The sequence below is a fragment of the Amaranthus tricolor genome, chromosome 6 (assembly GCF_026212465.1).
Source record: "Amaranthus tricolor cultivar Red isolate AtriRed21 chromosome 6, ASM2621246v1, whole genome shotgun sequence".
In the NCBI taxonomy this organism is placed as follows: Eukaryota; Viridiplantae; Streptophyta; class Magnoliopsida; order Caryophyllales; family Amaranthaceae; genus Amaranthus; species Amaranthus tricolor.
Genome location: NC_080052.1, coordinates 8,258,654 through 8,276,680, shown reverse-complemented (window position 1 = coordinate 8,276,680; position 18,027 = coordinate 8,258,654). Strand labels below are relative to the sequence as shown.

The 18,027-nt window shown below is 33.1% G+C and overlaps 1 protein-coding gene across 2 annotated transcripts; it reads right to left on the bottom strand.

Moving 5' to 3' along the window:
• Positions 1-1,467: 1,467 nt before the first annotated feature.
• On the bottom strand, positions 1,468-17,556 carry LOC130814445 (uncharacterized). 2 transcript variants are annotated; one of them, XM_057680500.1, is made up of 6 exons: positions 16,850-17,556; positions 9,853-9,939; positions 9,293-9,472; positions 9,099-9,185; positions 8,949-9,020; positions 1,468-3,810 (listed from the first exon to the last, which is right to left on the bottom strand). In XM_057680500.1, exons 1-6 carry the CDS (start codon positions 17,036-17,038, stop codon positions 1,867-1,869), a joined length of 2,559 nt encoding a protein of 852 aa, XP_057536483.1. In that variant the 5' UTR covers positions 17,039-17,556; the 3' UTR covers positions 1,468-1,866. The 2 variants fall into 2 exon arrangements, with proteins under 2 accessions (XP_057536483.1, XP_057536485.1); XM_057680502.1 differs by having other exon boundaries at positions 9,293-9,457.
• Positions 17,557-18,027: the final 471 nt, after the last annotated feature.

Below are 18,027 nucleotides of genomic sequence, written 5' to 3'. Positions count from 1 at the left end.
ATGTAAAGCCCACTTAACGGAAGTTATCGTAGTTGATTTTCCAAGAGTTGAGTGCTATTTTATGAAAAAAATTTGGGATTTTATAGAGGCATTTATGACTTTTACTAAAACTAAACGGAAATTAAACATTTTTACCTCTATAATGTTACTGTAGTTAATTTTTCAAAAGTTGAGTGCTATTTTGTGGAAAATATTTTAAAAATTACTACTATTCATCTTTTGTCATAATTAGTGCTTACCATATAAAATATGCCATTTAAAAATTATTAATCTGAAACCATTAACCTAAATTTCCAAATTGTTGTCAAATTCATTTTCAATCAAACCAGTAACTAAGGTATTACACAATCACTTTAAAGAAACTAAATCAAGAACATAGCATATTTATATTACAGTTTTCAAATTCATCTATTTTTCTACAATACTAAATATCTGTATGCAACAATAATGGCAGGAGTATAGAAACTGTTTTCCAAAGCTTTCAAAGACGATTTCATTAATTTTTGGTAAAAAAACCATGATAGTTATTAGGTTTGCAATTTAAGTTTAACTTAATTAATTTATTTTTTTATATATAAATAATTTGGGCTGCTTATATAGATACGTCTCGCGGTGAGATGATATCATATAAGACGATTTGTAGTTTAAATCCAAATTAGTTGAGACTTGAGAAGAAAGTTTGAACTAAAGCAAATTTATATAAAAAATACTTAATTAAACGTGGGGTAAATTTGATTTTCAAAATAAGCACGAAATTCCTAGAGTTAAGGTTTGGATTTGTTCGCTATTAGTAACAGCGAATAAAGCTCTGTGGTCAAATAAAATCAAGACTTTTATTTATTGTTACTGACAGCGAACAAAGGAAGCCTTAGCCAAACAGGATCACCTTTGTTCACTATTAGTTACAGCGAACAAAGTCTTTGGCTTTATTTAACTTTGGAGGAAATGAATTAAAATGATTCTGAAACAATTTATGAAATGCATAAGTTCATAGTTAGTAACTGTGAACAAAGTTTAACTTTTATTGACATTTTTCTTTATACACTATTAGTAAAGCAAACAGAAACAAACAGCAGCTTTGGAAATTTTGTGCTTATTTTGGGAAATAAGTTTTCCTTATGCCTAGTTTAAAATTTTTTTTATATAATTTCTCTTATTTGATTCAAATTTTCACCTAAGCACTAGGAGAGATAACAAGTCCTTTTGCAGAATTTTCATTTAATATAATAATAATTTTCACCAAATTACAATCCACAATTTCAACATTTAATATAATAATTTTCCAAACGGTATAAATTAAACATAGTCAAATGAAATTATTTAATTCATCTCAATATAAATTAATATGAACTTTTTATAATTTTTAATTACAATTTCTTTTTACTTAAATTATACACAATTACAGATATGCAGAATTGAATTAGTGTTCTAGCAAGCATGCAATCCCAATGGGACATATAGCAAGGATTGGAGGGACAATGACAAGAGCATCATATTCTTTTCTAGTATATATTTCTCAATTCAGTAAAAATGGTCAGCCCCTAAAACATCAACAATTTCAATTAACTCACATCTAGAAGACCGAAATGACAATATGTAAGGCATTCCCAATGACCTTAAGGGAAAACGATGGCCAAACTAAACCATCTCCTCGAAGGCTTGAACCCTACACGTAATTCTAGGAGGAATGATTAACAAGGGAAAAAACGGGAATATAGAGAACTTTATTCTCTGAATTGAACTATATTTATGTTACAAATACTTTGTAAGGACTGGGTTACCTACCTTTGTCATAACAGGCATCTCGGTATGAACTACAAGACTAGTGCAAATGAGGTAAAAATGAAGAAAAACCAACAAGAAAGATCAAGAAGAAGCGTTTGATCTTGAAGTGAAGGGCAGGAATATAACCCGACAACAGCGTTTCAATTTGGCAAGAGCTTCTTGAGGTTTGGCGAGTTTCAGATCCAAATAAACTGCCATAAGGGCTGCTTCTTGGCTGTTGGGTAAAGTTTGCAAAGCTTGTGCGGCACATTGACTGGCCAGCTCAAGTTCTCCCTGTAAGACATGCATGGCTGCCAGGTTGACATAGAGTGTACCTCGAGCTTTTTCAGGAGAGAGAAACACATCGTCTTGTTGCCCCTCCACCATAGGAATCTTCGCAGCAGTTTGACCAGCATTTGAATCTTCAGTGTCCAGAGTTTTCTTAGCCTGCCACTGTCGACAATCTTCTTCACAATAAGGAAATTCCACACTCCCACATGATATGTAAGTCGAGAGATGTTCAGCAGCTTCATTTGGTCTATTAAGAAAGCAAAGGGCCTCAGCTGCATAAACATGTCCCAGAAAGGCATACATTCTCGAACATTGGGGTATTTTCAATAGAGTTAAAGCTGTAGACAGTGCCTTGAGTGGATTTCCTAATTCAAGCTCAACAAATGCCAAATCAGTGAGGACAGCCTGCTTGATCTTCTGGTTTTCTCTTTTAGAAATCTCCTCGTACTCAGAGAGACTGTTGGCAACAGCTGTATTAGAATGAACTCCCGCACTCTGTTCTCTTGTATCTCCATTTACATTAACTTGGCCAGAGCCTGCTGTGTCTTTGGACTTTGGATCATTACCTCCTGAATTCTTGTCGCCCAAGTTCTTCGATGCTGCTGCATCAGAGTCATCTTCGTCAGAAGCTTTTGTTGATGAGCCTGACTTAGTATGTTTCAACTCAGAAGAGTCTAGCAAGTAAAGGGCATTAAGAAGACACTGCCGAGCAAATGACAATGATAGTTTTGGCTCGTTATTTACGTCACGACCAGAATCGTCCTTGTCATCCGTACTCTCAATTCCATTTCTCAAAATTCCATTTTCAAAGGCAAGATGTCTCCATCTCCCTTGCCCAATAACTTGGACCTTAGCCTGAGATTCATATCTAGGGGACTCTGTGCCCTTCAAGAGTCCTTTTTCCAGCGCCATTAGACAGCATTCTGCAAGTCGGAGCCACAGAAGAGGCCTATTGCTGAAAACTAAACTAGCTTTCAGGAAACATCGAGCTGCTAGTACAGGTTTGCCACAGGCCAAGGATTGAACCCCACAATTATATGCAATGAGCAAGGATTTGTCTTGAGAAAAAGTGGTTAGCTTCCGAGGCTTTTCCTTCCAAAGCGATGAACTGCTCAGGGCTTTGTGGAAAAATATGCTAGAAATGTGATAATTCCCCTGTTGATAATAAAGACAGCCAATGTTATTGTTGATTATGATTGAACTTCCCACCTCTGGTTGGCTATTTGATGCTTTCAAAAGCTTGAATGCTTTAAGGTAGTTCCCACGGGCATATTCAAGTTGCGATTTGAGGAGTAAAGTCCTAGAAGAATCTATGCCACGTGCAATATTCATTGCTAGCTTAACTTCACGCTTAGCTGCCTTGAGATTTCTGGTGAGAAGCAAAAGCTGTAGCTTGTATAGGGGCAAGTGCAGCCTCAAATTAATGGTAGGCATAGACCGATCAGCAGGTATCCTTGAGATATCATCTGATGCTGAAATATTCGATGCCCTAGTTCTACTCCGCCCACTAATATCCAGCGTTGATAGCAAGGTTTCATACTCCATAGTTTCATCTGATAAAGTCCTTGATAAGGAACCTTCTGAGGTATTTCCACCAGCAGTCCCATCAGGGTTTAAGTCATCAGAGGCTGATGAATGGTTAGGAATTGACGAAGACTTCACCACAAAGTTAGATGCTTGTTGCATGCTTCCACCATCTGCTTGATTGGGCATATAACTTACTCCAAAAGCCTTTTCTAGGTAGCTTATCACATCCTGGAGGGAAAAATGTGTAATTTAGTTGCACTTTAGAGCAAGAAAAAAACAAATAATAACACGCTCAAATGTCAAGATTTGAAAGATATTATGTGGCAATCAAAAGTATTGATATTATTGTTAAATTACAGCATAACTAGCTAGTTGTTCCAGAGTTCCAGTACAATCATACAGGCATCCAGCTCTCCAAAGACTAAATTGTATCTCAATAGTGTGATTGCTACACAGAATACCCAAAATAAAGCTGACTAATTTTAACATTGGGCCATGACAAAAAGAAAACAAAATTATGAACAAAGAGGCTAATAGATTATAGATCTCGAAGAGTTATAAATAGATTTGACAAATATTGCCAATTGCCAACAGTTAAGAGTGTAATAAGTTACCCTCACAAAGAGCATTGCAGAATAAATGTAATGACAAGTTGGATCTCTAGCCACCCTTTTAAAGTTTTTACCTCAAATTCGTATACAAGTACTTAAATTATCAATGTTCTCACAAACGGAAATATACCTTGAGCATGAAACAGAAAATACAGAAAACAAATCGTCTCCACTCCGTAAACAAAGGTCTTACAACTCAATTTCTGAACCATGAAACAGTCTCTGCAAAAGCCTTTTGTAATCCATCAACCCTAATATTAAGCTAAAAAAATCTATATACCCAAACTTGCCATCGAAAAAGGACGCATACATTGTGACCATGGGAAATGATAAGCTGTAACAAAGAGTTTATTTTCACAAAAAGAAGCCTAACCATAATACTCACAAACAAGGAATGGCGTATATTTCCAGCACAAAAATCTTTCACCCCACACTCACCAAATTCAAGTGCCCAGATTTGAAGTAAATATTTGCAAGAGTAAACTTTTCCACCTTATTCAAGGGTAGATAATTACCCCACCCTCCCCCAAGGGGGATACATTTACCCCACCCTCTCCCAAGGGAAATGCTTTAGAGAACTAAAAATACAATCATCATTATATACTGTGACTTGGTCTTCAAAACCAAAATCATAGAAATAAATGATAAAACCATAAGAAAAAAAGCTATTAAAATTCAAATTCTTGGGTGTTTTGCTATTTCCTTTCAATAATCAAACAACATTTCTGAAAATCTAAGATTCTCTTTCTCTTTCATACAAGCAAATAAATAACAAACTCAAACTCAATTTCATCAACAAAATCTTAGATCTGAAAATCACAAAAATCAAGATCGAGAAAAAACTCTTTCTTCCACTGAAAACTCTTCTTCAAAATTCAAACCTCCGCTGCAATTATCATCAATAGAAGTCAAATCCCGGCAGATTACAATTACCTGACATCAATGGAGGCTAGTAAAGTGAAGAAGGCATTAGGGCTCATGCTGTGGGGTTGAGGATGAATAATGATGGAAGAGGATCTCTTTGGAATAAAAGGTTAGATGAGTGTGAGTTTTTGTTTACTCCCCTCTAGAAACCAAACCATTATATTTATTACCTCTTAAATTTTTACTCCATTAAAATATGCTCATGTAATATTTCTCCTATATTATTTAACCTTTTAATTTTTAAGTGGAATCCAAGCATAGCCTATACCTATGTTACTCAGATCCTCCATTATCACCGGCTCACCGGTGTCCGGATACTGGTGCCAGACACGTGCCCGGTACGCCCAATTGCACATGGGTACTTCACGTTGTCATTCAAACACCATTGAAACTTCAACTTTTCTCCGGTTCTTTTTTTTTCTGTTTTAAAGATGACTTTTTCTTGTTTTAAAAATGAAGAAAGGGTTGAAGGTATACAGGAGTTGAAGCATGTAAGAATTTGAAGCTTCAATAATTACAAAGAAAAATAGAAAGGAAAGAATTAGAAGATGAAAGGAAATAAACTGTTTTTATGAAGATGAAAGTCTATGCAGGGAGAAGAATAAGAGAGAAGAAGATGAAGGGTTACTCCATTAGAATATAACTGATTTTTAGTTTTTGCAGCCTGTACATGAAAACAAAAGTGACAATTCAAGCCAACTCAAGTCAGGCTTTCTTATTTTACAAGCTTCCAAGACAAGTGTACTTGTTTTATTTTTTTAGGAAAAAATTACAAAAAACTACCTAACTATAGCACTTTTGCAAAAAACTACCTAATCTAATGTTTTTGCAAAAAGCTACCACTTGACGGAAACCGTCAATTGACTGTCAAGTGAGACATTGAGTTTGCATGTGGAAGGCACATGACATACTCCATCCTCCAAGTCCTTCTTTGGCTTCTTCTCCTTCTCTTTCTCTAAATCCCCATTTTCTACTTTTCTTTTCTTCTTTAGGGTTCCATCTAAAACATTCTTTTTCTCTACATTTCCATTTTCTTCTTTTATATTTTTAAAAACTTTCTATCAAGTCATTGAGATGAACAAGTACTTGTGGGAAAATCACCTTTTTATTCAAAGTTCATTCTCTGCAAGTTTATAAAAATCTTGTCTTTATCCTTGTATACATCTCCATTATCAGAGTTTTTAATCTCAAAAATAAAAATAAAAAAAACCAGAGTTTTTAAGTCAAATTCAAAAATACTCATCACCAAAAAAAATTGATTAATTCAAGGAACAAAAATAACCCATTAATAAAAACAAAAAGCTTCACATAACCCACAAATAAAATCCTTATTTTTTACAAATTAAACATCACAAAAAGAGAGATGAATGAGAAGAAAGTAGAACAAAGGAAGGGGCTTTAACAAGGATAGTGAGTGACCCTTTGGACAGGTGCAAAGGAAAGATTTGCTGGTGGCAGTGAACTAGAAAAAAACAAATTTGCTAAATTAGTGCGGGCAGAGAAGTAGAAAAATACAAATTTGCTAAATTAGTGACCACTTCAGATTCTCAATAGACCAATTAGCCAATTAAGCAATTAGAGCCAATTTGCTAAATTAGTGAGCATAAGGGTTTATTTCGTTAACCGTGGAAATTGGCATACAATTTGCCATAATTTTAGGAAATTTTCACACAGTTTGCTGTTGTTCAATTTTAGTCTTCATTGTTCTTTTTGTTCTTCCTTGAAAAAGTCTTCTCAAATCTATTGGTGGGGAAGTAGAAAATGAGAAGATTGTAATTGGAACCCAGAAAAAGAAAAAGAAAAAGAAGAAAATAGGAATGTAGAGAAAGAAAATGTTCTAGATGGAACCCAAAAGAGGAAAAAGAAAGTAGAAAATGGAGATGTAGAGAAAGCGAAGGAAGATTCAGAGGGAGTATGTCATGCGCCTCTCACATGCAAAGTCAATGTCTCACTTGACGGTCCATTGACGGTTTCCGTCAAGTGGTAGTGTTTTGAAAACATAAGTATTATATAAGGTAGTTTTTCGCAAAAAAAATTAGATTATGTAGCTTTTTGCAAAAGGTGCTATAGATCAGATAGTTTTTTGTAATTTTTCCATTTTTTTATTATCTTTTCACTTTTTCTTACTATTTTGTTTTTTCTTACTTTCTAAAGTACTTTTTACTACTTTTTTTACTTCTTCTTTAATAGGAATAGTTACTACTCTATAATTTTTCAAATGGATGAAATACTACTAGTACTAACTACTAGTACTACTACAAATAATTTCACCAATTCACAACCATTGTCCCCTTTAATTTTATTGAATATTTACATTTTAGACAATAGACAATTTTTAGTATATTTAAGTATATTTATGCCGTATCCCCGTATCCGTATCCAATATTAGGACGGTGTACGCGTATCCTACAATTCAAAAATTGGCGTGCTGGATCCTAGGATCCACATCCGTATCTGATACCTATACCCGAGTCCAAGTAACATAGACCTACAATACTTATGTTTGGATGGAAGGAAATGGATGCAAAAGGAAGGGGATGACAATGAAGGACAGGATTTCCTTCATTTGGATAGCAAAAGTGGAGGATAAAGAATTAGAAGAAAGAACTCCATTGCATTTTGCAAAAAAAAAAAAAAAAAAAAAAAAAAAAAAAAAATCCCTTATAACGAGATGATTTTTATAGAAAACATAGTACTCTTCCCTCCATCCCAATTCGTTTCCTTCCTAAAATGATATCCAAACAAACCCTAAAGGAAAGCACATATCCTGACCATCAAAATGATTGAGCAAATGTCTGTCAACTATCAACTTCCAAAAAGCAGAGAAGCTCACAAATCAATGCCATTCTCCATCAACAAAAAACAATGATGCGTCTCTGTCACTCTCTGCTCGTACCAAGCATGAACCACCTATATACGGCCAATGCATACAAGCTTCAATAAAACTATACTATTCTTCCAAAAGCTTTTAAGCAGGCACGACAAAAAAAAAGAGGATGTAGCATAGGTCTATGTCTGTACATGAGTAAGAGATGCCCACAAGGTGCTATCAGCAACAAGAAACTCTCAACAGCCAAAAGGGATTATACTCTTAAGCATAATTAATACCACTACACTAGCAACAAGTTCAATGACAATTATAAAACTAGAGCTCTCGGTAAAAGTTATGGAGTAACCTCCTACCACCTCTTACAATAACGCAAACTTCAACAAAGTTAATATGTCTTGAACCAACCAATCACCACAAGTAAATTCATTTCATTAGTGACAAATTTGATAATGAGTCATATAGCTTCCTCAAAAGTTATTCATCGCAAAATAAAATGATAGAGCAAATATATTCCATACTAACATAGACAAGTCACTAGTGTTTTGTCAAATAGCAGCATAAACATATTACTGCATCTTCAGAAGTTAGGTATGGTTGGAGAAACTAAATAAACAAAACAAGTTTTTAATATGAATTCAATAGGCCATATATATTCATCAAACAGCAGCAGACCTACTACATGTTGGGACTGTTCCTAAAATTAGAAATCCTCAAGAACAAACACATATTGCCTTCAAAAAAATCCATGCCTCAAAGCTAAGATGAAAGATAAGTATATAAATCTCTAACGTTATCATGAATTCTACGGTTATTATTCACAACATGAAAGTATCCTCAATAAGAAATTGAGAAGCTATAGAAAAGGTTAATTATGGGCAACAATATACATGATAACTAGTTGTAAAAAAGAAAAGCAAAACAAAATGAGAAAGATCATATCAATTCACTATGTGTAAATTCATTCAGAAAATAAACCATGATTCAATGCTCCTCAAACATACCGAAAATTTGGATGCCTCTTGAGTCACAAAGGCAACATCCAGCAGTAAGAGGCAAACATGAAGAGCAGTTGTCTGCAAGAGCAATTCAAAGTAAAGGAATTAGAATGGCGCACATTTGTATCCATGAAACGTGATAAAACAAGGTCACACCTCATCTATAGGTTCAATGTTCTGAAACAGAGGCTCCAAAACTGACAATGCCTTTGAGTAATCATGAAGATGGAATAGGACAGTAGCCTGAAACCATAGTTAAACAAACTCAAAAATTAAATCCCCACAAACATCAAAATCACATATTTTGAAAGCCAAAAGCCTCATGGGTAATATAAAGCAACAAAACATACAATGTTTAGTGTCGCAACAGATGCGTCAAATTCGTCTATAAAAACTGTGCTAGGGCTATCAACCAAATTATTAGGTCCCTTGGCTCCTGACATGAGCTTATTGGCAGCCTGGGCAGCAGCATCTGTTTGCTCTCTGGATGAACGAGCAAGTTCTTCACTCTTTCTCTGGAAGTACAAAAGCTTCAAAATAAAGTATAAACAACAACATGGGAAAAGTAAATAATATCCATTAGGGTACCACTACCACAACATCCAAGACTATTGAAAAAAAGTTCAGCTCCTAGGACAATATATTTTGACATGGAAACGTTGCCACTCTACTTTCTGGTGCACGTAAAACATGGTTAATTTTATTTTACAACAGTTCAAATTTTCATTATCACTTAAACAAAAGCTTTCATTAGAGAAAAAACTAATAGTAGATCAAATGTAAATTGTTTTCCTGAATCTCCCATCTTAATCTAATTTCATCAACTAGCAACTTAACAATCATGAAATTGGGTTGCTGCAGATTGAGAGCAGCCACATGCAATATCTAGAAGAAAAATCATTACCCATACCTTAACACTAATAAGAGTGTCAACCAATTTCCTTGGATCCGAACAACCATCACGCAGAAATTCTGCCACTGCAATATTATGCAAAATCTGTACAAAAAATTTCATATATGAACAACAAAACATGGAAATGATAACAGAACATCTATAAGTGAGTAAAATAAAAATACACACACTCATTCACCAGCATAAGCACAATGGAAGTCTTCAACTTAGACTCACTGATTGCAAACCTTAAGCATAATGTGGTTTTATTCTAAAAAAAGCACACATTAAGCTTTATCTAATCATCAATAATGCGACAATGCAAGGAAATTATTTTAGTATTTTATTCTACACATTTTGAAAGGAAAAACAGATAAAATGAAGGACCAACCAGTAAAAGATATGGAACTACCTAGCGAACTCTTTCGCGTCTGGAACAACCTATTGATGAGCAACTCAAGCCATCTCCATAAACTCCCTTCCCCCATACAAAGCAAAGATTGTATAGATAGATGTACTAAGAATTTTAAATTATACTATATCAATAAAAGGTGATAAGGCATATTGCTTCACAGATTACCTAGGGGCCTGGTTGGATAGTTGGAAAAGATGATGATATTCTTTTCAGTTAGATGTTGCACAAAAAAATTATCAAATGATAAACTTTTCAGGATTATATTTCCCCACTAAAAATTCATTTTAATTATCTTTTTAAACATTACTCCCTCAATCCCTATGAGATTGAAACAATAGCAATTGGCATAAAAATTAAGAAAGTGGTGGGGACGTTAAAATTGTTTGGACAGAATTAATAGAAAATTGTATGGAACATTATTCAAAATGAAAATGTGGCAAAGCCTATAATTTGTTTCTCTTCTAACATGATCCACCTATAATACCTCAATAAAACCTCACTAAAACCTATAATTAAAAGAAAATTGCATGGAACATTAGTCCATTCTATTGAGTTTTCCCCATTACTACTTTTAACATGACCCACCTATAATACCTTACTAAACCTATAATTTATTTCTCTTCGTTACATCAAAACGTAAGATACTTTATTAAAGGACATAACCCCACTTACAATAACCCACTAAAATGTCCACTTTTCCATTTATCTCAATCTTTGTGTCGTCTTTCTAACGAGGAATAAGAAGGAGAGGAGTGCATACAAATGATAACCTACAACCACTGAAACAATTTTTAACACCTTAACATAAAAGGTCAAAAACACTAGCTACGAGCTCAAAGAAGTTTGTAAATATGAATTAAAAGCATGGGTTTGGGCTCATCCAGATAAGTAAAGTCCGCGCTTTTGTCCACGTTTTGCACCTTGCGCTCATAGTTTTCTTTAAGGAAACATTTTTTCTATAATTATGTCATAGAATAATTAGACAACAAAAGATTTATGTCTATTTTAAAGAAAAAAAAGGAATTTTTTTCTTATTTTCAAAAAGAGAAAAAAAATAATGGGGGTAAAAAAAAATTTTTGGTGCCCTAAAAGTTAGCAGACTTTTTTCTTAGTGCCTACAGGCTACACCACCATTGGATAACGTTCTTTTTGGTTTTTTTTTTTCTCTTATACGTCTTCTTTATGTGAATTTCTTCTTTTATTTTCTTGTAGATTCTTTTATCTTTTTCTCTTTTGAAAAATTGTCCTAAATCATCTCACTTATTTCCATATGCTGTCAATAATTACTACTATTGATTGTTTCTAAATAATGCAACCATTGTATAGTTTTTTCTAACAGCACCTCTTGCCACATTTTATACGGCTATTGTAGATACCTACAAGGCATTATACTCACTTCTTCCTTATGCTTTTTCGTTGGTCTACGTGCAGTGGAGAAACTTGAACAAAATTTTAGGGGGTGGAGTTTACAAAAAAAAAATGAATTTAACTAAAATATAGCCAATCAATACAACCAAAAAACATAACGTAAATTATGAATCAAAGTAAACCTCGATCCTCCTTTAGAGCTTTAAATTGTGTCTACAATCTCATAGAAACTATATGTCTTTTTTATTTGTCTCTCAATGTATAATACTACTATCAACAAGATAAACTCACCTATTTTGTTACGAAGTCTTATCTTCATAATTGATTGTTTTATGGTATGGGTTTTCAAAGATTCAAGTAGTCACTTATTCAAACTTATTATTAAATAAAGATAAGAAAGTTCAATTAAAAATATAAAACATACCTATATCCTTCAATTGTGGATGGTAAGCTTAATTTTTGATTTTGTCGATTTCTCCCTATCGCTTTCTTCTTTTTTCATTTTTTCAGTTGTTAAATGAAAATTTTAATTCTTAACTTGATATTCCATTATTACTTATAAAATTCTTTTTTTTTTACTTTGTTTCGATAATATTTTTCCTTTAATTGTGTTGCTTACATTTGTAGGGTTGAAAGTATAAAAAATGAAAAATGATGATTAAATACTAAAAACATTTGCTGAAAATCTCCGGAAGGCAAAGCCCAAACCTGCCCCCAACTATGTTCCGCCATTGTCTAACCCTATTCCTCCTTGGTGATAGGTACTTAGACAGGCAGATTAAAATGTGACAAACGGTGTTTTCATCAAAAATATACAAAGGTGAGATTATTTAGAAATAATCAATAATAGAGATTATTTACATCAGATGGACAATATATGAGATTATTTTAAATAACTTTTCCTTTTTCCTTTCCTTCATTCATTTTTCAATATTTTGACTTCTTTCTTCATGTTTTCTCTTACTAGTTTTTCCTTCTTCTCAGAATTTATGGCTACTTTGTTTGATTGATATATTTTTTACATAATATCGATTTTTCTCTACTTCCATGTCTTGCCTTCATTTTTATGTGTTCTTTTATAATGTGATGATAATTAGACAAAGAATAATTAGACATAAGTCCTTAGAATGTGGATTCAGGTACCCTCTTATGTCATTTTGCACTATAGTGAAGCCTTAATGCAATGAGAAAGAATGTTTTCTATCTTTATGCAACAATGATACTGGTATGAATTACATATTGTTTTAGGTATCAAGTATGCTTTGAAATTGTTTCATAAGCTTTTGAGCCAAAACGTGCTCACAACCAAGGGGCTTTCGTCTTGCGCCTAGCGCTTAGGCTTTAACACCATTCACGACTCGCTCATTATAAAACTAAGCTTGCACTCAATACTCTCTCAATTATACACCTACACAAAAAGAATATGCTTCTCCCTAATATATCAAATATCTATCTAAAGTGTCTTATTTTTGTTTTCAAAGCTTCCTCACTATAGAATAATAGATTTTATGACACCCATAAGGCTATTGGACTTTCACCAAGATCACGTTTCGTGCATCCTCTTAACCTTGCTATAAAAATGCAGTCACAGTCGCAATCACGAGTTGCGATGGAAATAATTTGATTGTTGTGAAACAGATATAGGTACTTATATAATTGTTTTAGTACTTTATTAACGAATTTCATAATTAATACCTTGTTATTGACTAAATATAATAAAATTCACAAATTTTAATAGTAACTATAAAATCAATTATCTTCTACGTATTATTTAGTATATCAAAGAAACTCCATACTTTGCTTTTTCATACCAGCAGGAATAAAAACAAAAATGACACGTGTACACAAATACTTAAATAATGTACAAGATAGCTACAATAACTGCTATTACACTACGTGCAAAATTAAACCAATACTCATGATCACAATGGTAGTATAGTAATAATAATTATTTATTGCCTTTGTTTTCAATGGTCAAAAACAGTCAAAAGTATTTTTAACTAAGTCATGCTTCTCCTATTCTCAGTAAGTACGTATCTAGCACTTTTTACTTTGCTTCATTAAGTTTTTTGTCTTCCAAATTAAGTCTGTTTTTAAAATTCTCAAGTTTAAATCTCGGCTAATTTATTAAATCTCATCCAAACTCGCTCTAACTCACCCTAACTCGCCCGTAACAAGCTATAAAGTCTGATTCCGAATAGTCAAAAGGGTTGACAAGCACGGTGGTGCACCACTTTCTCAAACGGCGTTATAATACGCGAGATACCGAAACGGTGGGCTAAAAATCCGTGTCAACTCAGTCATTTTGAGTCAACTCGTTTGAGTTTTGACACCATGGTCTCAACTCCAACAACCTGGTATGCTTGAAAGTTGATATTAAATAATAGAGATACTTACAAAGTAGTACCATTTCTTGATAGGTTGGCATTAAATAATAGAGATACTTACAAAGTTAATAAAAGCATATGCTCGAGCAAATTATGCTAACAATTAGAATGTTAGATAAGCCCCTCAAAGACTCATCAGTCATAGTTCACTATCAAGTAATCATATTTTGGGAGTCACTGAGTCACTTAATGACTTAAGCTATGTTTTTTTATCTTATTAAGCCTATTATATATGGAGTCTTAATAATTTGTACAAGAGATAATATGAGATAGGGACGTGAACATTAAAAAAAAGTTGAGTATAGATATGATAAATATAAAAAAGTTGAATATAAAAAATTAAACAAACAAGTAGCGTACATCAAAAAAGAACGAAATACAAAAATTACAAAAAGCAATGTAAAAAGAGATCAAGTAAGACCAAAGGAAACCTAGGGTAGTAAGTATTAATTCTCATAGCACACAATATCATCCACAACAACTCACTTCACTTGAATCATAAATCACTCAACAAATAGAATTTTTCACCTTCTCACAGGACATAGTAGTATAAGGATAGTGTAAAAGGATAGTGGTGACAACCTAGAGACAAATCCACACTTCACCCGCTACCAAATGCTCAACGTCGAGCAACCATTCTATGATTACTCTTAGAACCTGAAGATTTTGATATGACTTAAACTACTGTATTTCAGTAAGAAACAAAATAAATGAATCCAACGTAAACAAAACAACTATTTGGTACCAAGAAGTTTGTTAATCTTAGTTTCAAAAGGAGTGAGGTGCAACTAGAGCCTAGGGCAAGGCAAAAGCATGCATTATTTGTAAGCAAGGAACACTTTTTAAATATCAAATAATTTCAAGGATTTTTAAGGCAAAATCATTAAAAAGGGAGACCAGAATAGGAGGAAGTAATCCTCTTTTGCAGTCACAATATATCAAAGTAATCCAATTTTCCATTCCATTTGATCCTGCAAAAAAAAAAAATTCTCTAGGCCCTAGCTAAAAACCTTAAACGCCCTAACTCTAGATACCATAAAAGATAACATCCAGGATCCACTCACATGAAATAAGTGCATTTTGTGGTAACCAACAAGCAATAATGTAAGCTCATAAGGGACTCAAAGTTATAACATGTTTAAAACTAAACCCGTATCATGTCATTACCCTATGGAAGTGCAATAACCACTGCTTAGATTAAAAACACAAAAAGCTCAAACCAGCAAAAACTTCATAGGCATCCACTCCACAGCAAGTTCCTTAAAGTCATATCACACAAAATAAAACTACATTACTTCTCCAAACTATCTACTAAAAGTATAAAGCAAACAAATCCATGCAAACAACATACCAAACTAAACTAAACTAACTAAATTGATTGAAATTAATTAGAATTGAAGTGATCCCAAAACTTATTAGGAGTCTTAATTGATGTGGGCTAGACTAAATGGAACTTATCACAACTCAACTGAACTTACTAGAACTTATGGAGTAGTGAAATTCTGAGAGTGAGTAATGGGAAAAAACTTAATTGAAATCAAGTGAAATTTACTTGTTAGACAAATTCAGTGAAAGAACTTCCTGCAAAACAAATTACAAGTCACAACTTAAGAACTCATCTCATCCCAATATATCATATCTACACTCTGAAATTGCTAAAACTTAAGAACTTCAAAATCCAGGAAAAAGTATAAAAATTAAAATATCAAAGTGAGCCACAGTAAGAATGAAAATGTAATATTTTAGCACAAGTCACAACTTAAGAACTCATCTCATCCCAATATATCATATCAACACTCTGAAATTGCCAAAACTTAAGAACTTCAAAATCCAGGAAAAAGTATAAAATTAAAATATCAAAGTGAGCTACAGTAAGGATGAAAATGTAGTATTTTAGCACAAAAACTGTTAGTGTTAAATAGTGACTTGAATTCACCAAATCAATCATTAGTGAGTACATAGAAGTGGAATCTTTTGGGTGTTCAAGCTAGTCACTTAATGTGTAATTACGTTGGTGGATTAATTTGTGTGTTAATGATGGTATTTAAGTTGGTGATCAATGCATAGAGTAAATGGTGTGTTGATGGAAGCAGTTAAACATGCATATTATGATGGTAATTAAGGCATGATGAATGATAGTTAATGAAAAGACTAAAGGGTGAAGATTCTTGTACGAGGCATCCAAGTAATGAAGCATTGCTTTGATCTTGATCGAGCATTGGATTCGGTTTTGGACTCTTGATGTTCCTTGAAATTGTTTATTGTGCATTAATCCTTAGCCTTAATAATGTAATACTCATTAATATACAAACGTCTATAAATAGAAGTCCCATTGTAACACATACACAAAAATCCCTAAGCCTAAACACAAATCTAATCTCTTGTAATTCTCCATTTGAGAGTTCTTTTAACTCCTTTGTGATAATATCAGTGAGATACTACACACCGGAGGAAGTAGCCAAAATTGGATGAATCTCGTAAATTATTGTGTCATTTTTATTGCATTTTCTCTTACAAACATCGTTTTCATTGAAAGTATGTTTGTCACAAGACTTCATACACACTTCATACACTCGATCTTGGTAATATTGGAGTTTAAAACATGTTGTTTGAACTCTAATATAGCATCATTTTCAGAAACACAAAGCGGGTCTCCTGAATCTATTTATTAAATTAGGAAGCTAAAGAATTCATTCAAACTACATACCGAACTAAATGTGCCAATTTAGTACAAGAACTACTCCTAAAACAAATAACGAAATACAACTCTAATGAATTCAGCACAATAGCACAAATTTACTCCATCAGAAGTTACTTAAAAAACTCTAAAATTCAAAGTATATACCTTTGGATCACCTTCTTTCTTCTGCAACAATTGATGCAAAACACCAACACATTCAGCAAACTTTTCAGATTTAAACAACACGAAAGCTTCTTTAGCAAGCATCGCAGTAACAGAAAGACCACCATCATCATCCGAACTTTCTCGAACCACATTCATTGGCGAAGATGAAGTTGAATCTCGCGAATCCATTCAAAGATCGAACTCAAAACCTATTTAACTCAGCTAAAATGCAACCAAAAAGTAGAAAAAAAGAAACTCCACTAAAGCCTCAAAAAAATCTAAAAAATTAAAAGTTCATCCAATATCGCCCAAAGCATGAAACCTCCAAAATTCAAATTTGAAAAACCCTAGCAGGTTCGAAATTTCGCCGATGCAAAAGATCTTCAAGATGCTACAAACAATTCCTATCCCTCTACAAAAGGAATCGAAGATAGAGAGAAAGGGAAACTGTATGGAGAGAAAGAGGAATCTCGATGAGAGAGAAATGTTTTAGGGGGTTTTATCTGTTGAGGGTTCAGATTTTGTTCTTGTTCTTTGTTTTTCTGATGGAGTTTTTTTTCCTGTGTTATGGTTAATAAATAGAATTATGCTGTGTGGGGAAGTGTATGGTAAGATTTACCAGGAAGATTTTACAGTCGTAGATTTTGGATGTTAATTTAGATTTGATGATATCAACGGTTAGATATGAGAGATGGATTGAGATTAAGTTCAGTGTGAATCAGGGAATGAAATTTTGTGATCATGTCTTTGTTTGGATTATTGAATTTAAATAGGGTGGACAATGGATTCACGGAGATTAGAGAATTTCTTTGTAGTAGGCAAATCATAAGAATTTAAGGATATAATTATCCCGGATATTAAACTGAATCAAATTAGATAAAAATAAACTAAAAAATGACATTTAATTTTAACCCAAGAAATTTTATGTGATTTAAGTTTAATTTTATGATTATAGCAGTATACATATTATAAAACTGATAACACAACAATAACAAGAACTAGTTTCCCTTTGAAAATGCACGTCTAAGAGTTAACAATATATAAATTTAAACTTACAATGGTACACTAGAGTAAGTAACTATAGGTTAAAATTTTCAAAAAAGAAAAAGTAACTATAGATTTAATAGTTTATCATAATGGTTTTGGTGTTTTCTTTTATCGTATTAATTTGTTTAGTT